A 10,899-nucleotide genomic window follows, 5' to 3' on the forward strand; every position below is an offset into this window, starting at 1 on the left:
TACACACTCATTCACACACACATACACTACAGACAATTTAGCCTATCCAATACACCTGTACCACATGTCTTTGGACTGTGAGGGAAACCGGAGCACCCGGAGGAAACCCATTTGAACGTAGGGAGAACATGCAAACTCCACACTGAAACGCCAACTGAAACCTTCTTGCTGTGAGGCGACAGCACTACCTACTTCACCACTGCGTCACCCCTGAAATAATCTTTGTGATTAATAATACAGTGGTTTATAAAAATTATACTACAATGTAAATATGTTTTAAGGTATATATGAATAGCATATTTAGAGTTTTGGTATCACTAGGCTAGTTTTTTGGCTAGTTTTGCCTGGCAGGTGGTTAGTTTGATGTAAACACCTGGCAACCCTGCATGTCTCGTTTATTCTCCAGTTTCATAGGTGGCGGTATGGACTTTTCAAGATGTCTGACTGTTACCCGCCAAAAATCTAAAAGAAGAAGAAGACGAACAGTTTCGCGGCAAAAAAAAAAACCCTATCCCTCTTGTGCTGCAGGATTTCACTGCAATAAGTTTCACTTTGTTTTAAAAATAAGCTGAAGGAAAATGCCCGACACTACAGTGGAAGTGACAAATGGACATTGCCTCAACGGAGAAAACAAGAAAGAAGATACACATGGAGGGAAAAAGGAGTTTTCTCTGTTTTGCGACGAGCGCGGGTATTTGAGTCTGGTGGAGTTTATTTTGCAGAATGGAGCGAGAAAAGGCGACAGGACAGGCACAGGAGTGATCTCTGTGTTCGGGACACAAGCCAGATACAGCCTCAGAGGTCAGTCACATCTGCTAAATACACTGTCATTGCGTTTAATATCACTGGTGAGCTTTATAAATCAAATTAATGCAAGGTTACTGGGAAATCAGGGTTGTTGCTAGAAGGGATACAGCTGCGGCCGGAAGTTAACGAGAATTATTTATATTATTTATTAAATTACCCATTAATTGTATTTTGTTAAAGTCTGCCCCAACCCTCACAGTAATGTAAAAACAGTAATTATAACTAGTATTAAGTATTAAATAACACATTGATTTGTGTATTATTTACGTAATGTTAAACCCCAACCCTCACATTCATGTAAAATCAATAATTATAACAAGAATTATTTATATTGTTTATAAAATAACGCATTAATTTGTGTATTATTTACGTAATGTTATACCCCAACCCTCACAGTAATGTAAACACAGTAATTATAACGACAATTATACAAATTATTCATTAAATTACACATTAATTTGTGTATTATTTATATATCGTTATACCCCAACCCTCACAGTAATGTAAACACAGTAATTATAATGACAATTATACATATTACTTATTAAATTACACATTATTTTGTGTATTATTTACTTAACATTATACCCTAACCCTTACAGTAATGTTTAAACAGTAATTATAATGATAATTATGTTATTTATTAAATTACACATTAATTTTTGTATTATTTACATAATATTATACCCCAACCCTCACAGTAATGTAAACACAGTAATTATAACGATAATTATATACGTTATTTATTAAATTACACATTAATTTGTGTATTATTTACATAACGTTATTCCCCAACCCTCACAGTAATGTAAACACAGTAATTATAACGATAATTATATACGTTATTTATTAAATTACACATTATTTGTGTATTATTTACATAACGTTATACCCCAACCCTCACAGTAATGTTCCTTCAACACACCTGCCTGTAGGGTTTCTAGTATACCTACTGTAAAAAGAGCTTGATTAGTTAGTTCAGGTGTGTCTAATTGGGGTTGGAACTAAAATATGCAGGACATTGGCCCTCCAGCACAGAGTTTGGACACACCTGGTCTAAACTATCAGACTATTATATACAACAGATTTTTTTTCATGGAAGTTTGGGACATAATTATTATTCCGAGGCCTTCAAAATTGGTGTATCAAATATGACACAGAGGTTTAAAGGATTTAATTCTGAATTAATTTTATAAAATACTGGCTAATCATAAATTGTCTCCATTATGCACCCTGCAGATCAGTTTCCGTTGCTGACGACCAAAAGAGTTTTCTGGAAAGGCATATTGGAGGAGCTGCTGTGGTTCATCAAGGTGGGAAATGTCTCAAACTTTTTGTTTTATTTCTAAATGTATATAAATGGTATGTTTTTTGGCCATGAAATAGCTAGAAAAGCTGATATGCCTATTAGAGGTGGGCGATATGACCTAAAATTAATATCACGGTATTTTTCATCTTTTGAACGGTGACGGTATAATATCATGGTATTACTTTAAATAGCAAAATAATATACATCTCAAGGAAGAACGGACAAAAGAAAGTCTCACTTCTATCACTCTTTAAAAGTTTTGGTTTGGGTCATTGTAAATGCTCAGTCTCGTTATGAGCTGATCTTCATTTCTCTGTGTTGGTGGAATAAAGCAGGCGAGTCAGCCGCACCAATTAATAAGCAGACAGAGCAGGATTCTCATGATGACCACCGGCGCAATACCACTCTTTGTTATGAGCTGTAGTTTCAGTGTAAACTTAGTAAAGACGAGTTTCTTTGGCAGTATTAGACTTTATATTTAGCGGACATTTGCGCTGAACACGCGGTGAATGCAACGCGTCGAGATTCGGGCACCTTCTCCGAAAACACTCGATTGATCTCAGCTGGCGGATCAACATTTACCTCATGTCATGATCGCTGTCATCTGCGCCATTATTATTATTATAACTTTAGGTGAGGTTTGCAAACCTGTGCACTTTTCACTCTTCAGCCGTTTGCATTTCCTGCAGTAACAAAAGCTCCCTGTTATCTGACAGCGGGAAGCGTTGAGTGACTGACAGCTAATATGAACCAATACAGCGGCAGGGTAGAGCGATTCAGCAAGTTTTTAGAGAAAATCAAATCAGATTGCACTACAACCATTATATTCAGACACACAAATGCTCCGAAATATATTATGAGGGCGCATAGATTACATTTCGGGTGCTCATGCGACCAAAATGGTTGCAATTTCGAGCCCTGTAGTATAAGGACATGTATTCAGACCACAACTGAATGTTTGAAGAAAATTGAATGCCTTATTATTTAGAATTAGCTATTATTGATGTAAATGCAGCCGTTCAAGGCGCATAATTGATTTATTACGGTATTGACGGTATTAGAAAATCCATGTCGTGGCGCAATGTCACACCGGTAATGACTATGACACCGGTGTACCGCCCACCCCTAATGCCTATAGATTCAAAACTCTCTCTCTTTTTTTTTGCATTTAATTGCTTCTTATTCATCCAATTCAGGGTTCAACAAACGCCAAAGATCTGTCTGAGAAGGGTGTGAGGATCTGGGATGCCAACGGCTCCAGAGAGTTTCTGGATAAGAACGGATTCACCGATCGGGAGGAAGGAGATCTGGGTCCAGTCTACGGCTTTCAGTGGAGACATTTTGGAGCCGAATACAAAGACATGCACACTGGTAACCTTTCTGATATTGAAAATGAAACCATATTAAGCTTTTTAGAGAGCTGTGTAATGAATAAGGGTCTGTTGAATTATTAGAAAACCTGAGGTGGTTTCTGTGCATTCTTTATAATAACTCAATGGATCAGAAGCTATTATTCTGCTTATACTATAGTTCCCACAGCTGCAGACACTGTTCTGATGTTGTCTTTCAGACATTTGTCAGGTTTTTGTCCTCAAACTGCTCTTGTGTGTAGTGCTAGTTTCTCACACATCACATCCAAAGCCTTCTGTTGTGTTTTTTGATGTGATCTTTGACTGTTGTAGCTGTGAAATAACTCCGTAAATCATTCAGCACAGTGATATGGAGCTGTAATATGCTCAAAACCTGCCGGAACTTCTTTCGCTCTGCATTTAAATGAAAATAACCCCCACACCTGTATATCAGCCAATCAGAATCAAGGATTCAACAGTCTAGTAGTATAAACTGTTTTATGTTCTGTTCTAGCAGCTTGCTAGTTCATCTCAACATTGTTAATTCATGCTAGAATCATGCGTACGCTAATTCATACTAGAAACAATATGCATTGCAGTAATATTAACATGTTAAACTACACTTTAAAACCATTACATGATTATTATGCAGTTTTAAAAACATTCTTATTTAAAAGTTTGTCTGGGAAATGTGTACGTTTTGAAAATGCTTCACTTTTACTGTACACAATATAAGAATTGGTGTGTAAGCTTGGATCTGATTTCTTCTCTTCGTTAAGATTATTCTGGAGAAGGAGTCGATCAGTTACAGAAAGTTATTGACACCATCAAGTCGAACCCGGAGGACCGGAGGATCATCATGTGTGCCTGGAACCCCAAAGGTCTGAGTCGAATTTATAACCCTCCAGCAGTGTTAACTGTTCTGCTTTTTTCTACTCTATTCTACTCTATTCTATTCTACTGTATTCTATTCTACTAAATTCTACTCTACTCTATTCTACTCTATTCTACTCTACTCTATTCTACTCTATTCTATTCTACTGTATTCTATTCTACTAAATTCTACTCTACTCTATTCTACTCTACTCTATTCTATTCTACTAAATTCTACTCTATTCTACTGTATTCTATTCTACTAAATTCTACTCTACTCTATTCTACTCTACTCTCTATTCTACTCTACTCTATTCTACTCTATTCTACTCTACTCTCTATTCTACTCTACTCTATTCTACTCTATTCTACTCTACTCTATTCTACTCTGTTCTACTGTACTCTATTCTACTCTATTCTATTCTACTCTATTTTATTCTACTCTATTCTACTCTATTTTACTCTATTCTACTCTGTTCTACTGTACTCTATTCTACTCTATTCTATTCTACTCTATTCTATTCTACTCTATTCTATTCTATTTTACTCTATTCTACTCTAATCTACTCTATTCTACTCTACTCTATTCTATTTTATTCTACTCTATTCTACTGTACTCTATTCTACTGTACTCTATTCTACTCTACTGTACTCTATTCTACTCTACTCTATTCTACTCTACTGTACTCTATTCTACTCTACTCTATTCTACTCTACTCTACTCTACTCTATTCTACTCTAATCTATTCTACTCTAATCTATTCTACTCAATTCTACTCTACTCTATTCTATTCTACTCTACTCTATTTTTTTTTTTTTTTTTTTTTTTTTTTTTTTTTTTTTTTTATAGCGCTTATACAATGTAGATTGTGTCAAAGCAGCTTCACATAAAAGGTCACAGTAAATAGGAACAGTGTAGTTCAGTTTGTAGTGTTTAAGTTCAGTTCAGTTTAGCTCAGTTCAGTGTGGTTTAATAATCACTACTGAGAGTCCAAACACTGAAGAGCAAATCCAACGATGCGCGGCTCTACAGATCCTGAACCATGCAAGCCAGTGGCGACAGCGGAGAGGGAAAAAAAACTTCACTAATTGGCGGAAGTGAAGAAAAAAAACCTTGAGAGAAACCAGGCTCAGTTGGGCACGACCATTTTAATTTCTCCGCTGGCCAAACGTCTTGTGCAGAGCTGCAGTCTCAGTGGCGGAGGCTGGAAGCTGGCCTCAGCGAAGACTCGTCTATTCTACTCTATTCTACTCTACTCTACTCTACTCTACTCTACTGTACTCTATTCTACTCTACTCTATTCTACTCTACTCTATTCTACTGTACTCTATTCTACTCTACTCTACTCTATTCTATTCTACTCTACTCTATTGTACTCTATTCTACTCTACTCTACTCTCTATTCTACTCTATTCTATTCTACTCTACTCTATTCTACTCTACTGTACTCTATTCTACTCTACTCTATTCTACTGTACTCTATTCTACTCTACTCTATTCTACTCTATTGTACTCTATTCTACTCTACTCAACTCTACTCTCTATTCTACTCTATTCTATTCTACTCTATTTTATTCTACTCTATTCTACTCTACTCTATTCTACCGTACTCTATTCTACTCTACTCTACTCTATTCTACTGTACTCTATTCTACTGTACTCTATTGTACTCTATTGTACTCTATTCTACTCTATTCTACTCTACTCTCTATTCTACTCTATTCTATTCTACTCTATTTTATTCTACTCTATTCTACTCTACTCTATTCTACCGTACTCTATTCTACTCTACTCTACTCTATTCTACTCTATTCTATTCTTTTCTACTCTATTCTACTCTATTTTACTCTATTCTTTTCTATTCTATTCTATTCTATTCTTGCATTGAATATCCAGTATTACCATGTTGACCTTATTCTCCAATGCGAAAGTGTGCTCGTTTTTGTGATTGTTTAGAACTTCCGATTCAGCTGCCTATGGGAGAATTGACTAGAAATAATAAACCGCAGAAAACAATCAAACTACTCGCTTGTTGCTCTACAAACAAGTGTTGGCATGATTATACAGAGCAGAATCATACAATAAGAAAATGTCAGTTTGCAACATCAAGCAGTATAACAAGCTGTTTTTAATGTCTAAAAATGAATGAAGTGAATGAGAGCGGAAGACTCGAGACAAAAAAAGATTCAAATGGATGCGTCCTCTTGTACGCAAAGAATAAGGCGACTAGGAATATTATTATAAGTTATTATAGTTAATTTTTAATTTCACATATTTTTAGGTTTCTTTTATTTTCTTATATGTACTTCTCTCGTTATTATTCTTCTATTTATGGTTGGTTTAGTAAAGTAGTACTTATAATTAATCCATATTTGATTAAAACAAATAGAAATGTATAAATGTAGTTTAATATGAATGATTTTAGGTGTTTTAGTATTTAAGAATAACTTCATGTCAGTTGGCAGGTTTTTATCTAATTGTTTTTGTTTATTTAGACCTTATTTTAATTGCAGATCATTCATTAATTGTTCTAGCAGCTATAGTGCTCATTTTACATATTAAGTAAAACATTTTGTGTTTATTTTTGTGCCTTGTTAAAAAAAAATCTAAGATTACGAGATTAAAGTCAAAATTATAAGTGTTACTTTGACTTTATTTTCATAATATTTCAACTTTATTTTTGAAACTTTTGACTTCTCATAATAAATCATAACATTTCTCATAAAGTTTACTCTTAAATTTGCCTTAATTCTCGAAATATTACCCATTTATCCACATAACTAGATTTGTATCTAGGTTTTTTTAATTTGGCACTAATAGAATAATGTAATGCATAATGTAAAACCAATGAAAGTTCTTCAATTCATAAGCAAATTTCTAGAGAAATATATTTTATATCAGCTTTATTCAATTACAGAAGTTTTCCTGTTTATTTAATCAACAATAAAGACAGTATTGCTCTGAAACTAAACATGTCACATTATCATAAATGCATTTTCTCTTTAAACTGTATTGCCAGATCTCCCTCTGATGGCGCTGCCGCCCTGTCATGCGTTGTGCCAGTTTTACGTGTCAGACGGTGAGTTGTCGTGTCAGCTATACCAGCGCTCGGGAGACATCGGTCTCGGTGTCCCGTTCAACATCGCCAGCTACGCCCTACTGACCTACATGATCGCCCACATCACTGGACTCAAGGTAAACACACACTTCCTAGTACATCAAAGGGGATCTGTTATGCAAAAATCACTTTTATAAGGGGTTAAACACCGTTGTGTGGCAGCAGCGTGTGAATATAATACATTTTATAATAAGACTTGATAAAAACAGTCTGCAGAAACGCTTTGATTGACATTCTCTTTTTGTACGTGTCATCAGTGAATAGCCCCGCCCACTAGTTAACGTCTCTCCCTCATTAGCATAGGACTTTAGTTTTGTCTTTGAATCTGCTGACACATTTTTAGCTCCGCCCTCTTTTGAATCTGTTGACACATTTTTAGCTCCGCCCTCTTATGAAAAGAGAACATCTCATTTGAATTTAAAGTGACAGTCACCAACTTTTTTGATACATTGTGCAGCCCTACATAAGACAAAAATTATACAATATAGTACAATAATAATTAGTAGTAGGTTGCAAAATTCTGAATTGATTTATTTAGACATCGTGTTAGTCATTAACATGCAAAAGCTTGATTTTAAAGAGAGTACGTCAACATTTCAGTGTTTTATATCACAGATAAGTCTATTTTTCTTAAGAAACTTTAACAAAACTAGATGCGATATATACATTGTACTCATGTTTGTTGTTTCGTCCTTGTAGCCCGGGGATTTCGTTCATACGTTAGGCGACGCCCACATCTACACCAATCACATCGAGCCTTTGAAAGAGCAGGTATGTTGGAAACAAATCCTCAAGTCTTTAATAAATGAGTCTCGTTATACATGTCACAATGTGCTGCGTTTTATCCATTCCTGGCCAGGCGGTGGAGCCTGGTTGAGTTGAGATGTATTTGTTGTTGCTATAGTAACCGAAGCACAAGCTTAAAGGCTCCACCCTCTTCTGAAAAAGGAGGTGGAGACTAACAGCTTATTTACATTTAAAGCAGGGTGCGAATTACAGAGGGGTTTGGGGGGGTGTATTGACCCCCTTAATTAAGGCTTGGTCCCCCTGAAGGACGTCAAAACAAGATGTATTGGGGGGGGGGAATCTGAGAAAAAAGCTCACTCTGATCTGTGTGAACGGTTATGTCGGATTTCATGTGACGTTTACATAATCTTCGAGCGACATGCGTCATCATTCTGTAGACATCCTCTACTCCTCAGCAGCATAGTAGGATGCCGCACAGGGCGATTACTGTACCACAGAGAGTTGGTTATTCTTATTCGAAAAGATTTTAGAGCCAAAACTGGTGCTTAACTAATCTGGTTTACAATTGAGGCACGGGTTGATCGCGAAGCTGAAGAGCATCGTGGGTGTTGCGGATAGAGGAGCCGTGTGCAAAGGACGGGGAACTTTCTCTCCGAGAGAAAAAAGACAGGTGCTCGAGCATCCAAACCCCCCCTTCTGCAGGTGTCTGCTGTTTATAACGAAGTACAATGAAATAAATAGATAAACCAACTCCGCCTTCACAGTTCAGTCTGCGGCTGCTCATTATTAGCCCTTCATGAGTTCACTACACCGCTGGTCCGAGCGCCATGTGCCGCGGTTGTCATAAATCACAAATAATCTGCTTTTTCAATCACAAGAGACTTATTTTAGGTCTGAAACACCAGAATACAGATTAGTAGTAGCAGAACAACCCTTTACAGTTCATGAAATACACCACGGTGGTCTGTGAAAAGAGTAATAATCATAAGCATGATCTGGCAACGTGCTTCCTTCATACAGTAAACACATTGTGTGCATAATTAGACATTTTGTGCTGTCAGTATCTGTACTTTTGAGCATGCGGGTCAGTTTAGGAACAGGATCTGTTCACACTGCAAATCTGATATTGGCCACGTTTATAAGAGCAGTGTGAACAGCCACGCAGAAACATCAGGTCTGAGGAAAAAATCTGATTTGAGCACTAAGCCTCGCAGTGTGAACGTAGCCTTTGACTTTTGCTTCAATAAACTCCTGATTTGCTCCTTATGAATAGTTATTAAGGTAGTTTAGGTATTGGGTAGGATTAGGGGATGTAGAATAAAATCAAGCAGAACATGTTCTTTATAATAAGCAGCCAATATCTCAATAACATGCATGCTAATAAGCATCTAGTTAATAGAGAGAATTGGTCCTTAAAGGGTTACCGAATGTATTTTGATTGACTGGGATGATACTGTTGGTGGGTGAAACATGCATAACATGTAATAAACAAACCACAAACATAGATATGTCCAACAAAGCAGAGATAAAAGTGAAACAAACAGGGCATGCATTATGCTTTTGTATGTGTAAATGTAGAAATTACACTGCAAAGTCAACTCAACATCACATATCTTTGCAATGTGACCATTGCGGATGCACAGATTGCGATATCAGTGCTGAAACGATATATTGTTCATCCCTAATAGATGTTTGAAAGTGTGGGGGAAAATTAGAGAAAGGCAATGAAGTCTAATCCATTTAAGAGACCTAGTAGCAGTGACTGTATCTCCAAGTAGATACTTTAATAGACTTGCCTTGCCTTGCCTTTATTTGATCTTCACTCATCAAAACTGTCCAAATAAAATGTCTTTATCAGTATACCTTCATGTTTTCTCTAGTGTTTTATGGTGTATTCTTATGCAAAGTGTACAAATGACTGTATGTTGACACGTGTTTTGTGTCCACAGATTCAGCGAGAGCCGCGTCCATTCCCTAAACTCCGGATTAAACGCAAAGTTGAACAAATTAATGATTTCTGTGCTGAAGATTTCGAGATCTATGATTACGACCCGCATCCTACAATCAAGATGCAAATGGCTGTTTAGACCTAATAACTCTCTTAAAATGTGTTTGTTTTATTAAATGCACTTAATAATATCACATTTGTAGTTTTTGTTTGGTTGTGGTTGTTGAAATTTTACATTTTAGAACGTTTAAAATAAAGTATAGATGAAATCGATTCATTTCTTTTGCATCAGTAAAGACTGTACTTGTTTATTTGTTGTTGCTGCTGTCTGAAATTGATCATGCAGGTAGTTAGCGTTTATCCATCATTTGTAATGTTGTCACTTCTGTTGTTAGGCTTTTGAAAAACTCTTACATGCTTTAACACAACATAACATGTTTTTTACACACAATAAACACTGCTTAATATTGTGCGCACCAACAATTAACCTTTTCAGAGGTTCATTCATGATAGCAATATGCTAATGATGCTACGAGCAAAATAGCAACATGCTAAAACACGTTAGTAACATTTTAATGACTTTTTCCCTTTTAAATAATAATAATAATTCAAAAATTAATTTCTTTAGAATTCCCGGATTCATCATTCATTCGTGTTAGCACTATGCTAACCATGCCAAAAGCACAATAGCAACATGCTAAAACATGTTCGTAACATTTGAAGCACTTTTAAATAATACTTTAACAC

General features: G+C 36.0%; 1 protein-coding gene across 1 annotated transcript; it reads left to right on the plus strand.

The window, feature by feature from the left end:
- The first annotated feature begins 486 nt into the window (after nucleotides 1-486).
- On the plus strand, nucleotides 487-10,635 carry tyms (thymidylate synthetase). Its single transcript, XM_056462994.1, has 7 exons — nucleotides 487-801; nucleotides 2,047-2,120; nucleotides 3,313-3,487; nucleotides 4,245-4,346; nucleotides 7,359-7,534; nucleotides 8,157-8,228; nucleotides 10,154-10,635. The coding sequence occupies exons 1-7, from the start codon at nucleotides 579-581 to the stop codon at nucleotides 10,289-10,291; spliced, it is 960 nt and encodes a 319-aa protein (XP_056318969.1). The 5' UTR covers nucleotides 487-578; the 3' UTR covers nucleotides 10,292-10,635.
- Nucleotides 10,636-10,899: the final 264 nt, after the last annotated feature.

This window comes from Danio aesculapii, chromosome 7 (genome assembly GCF_903798145.1).
Source record: "Danio aesculapii chromosome 7, fDanAes4.1, whole genome shotgun sequence".
Lineage (NCBI taxonomy): Eukaryota > Metazoa > Chordata > Actinopteri > Cypriniformes > Danionidae > Danio > Danio aesculapii.

Bases quoted from the DNA above. Each gene is read 5' to 3' on its own strand.
- tyms (XM_056462994.1), top strand. From the start codon at position 579: ATGCCCGACACTACAGTGGAAGTGACAAATGGACATTGCCTCAACGGA. The intron at 2,121-3,312 runs GTGGGAAATGTC...CATCCAATTCAG, and splicing joins AGCTGCTGTGGTTCATCAAG to GGTTCAACAAACGCCAAAGA. The intron at 4,347-7,358 runs GTCTGAGTCGAA...CTGTATTGCCAG, and splicing joins GTGTGCCTGGAACCCCAAAG to ATCTCCCTCTGATGGCGCTG.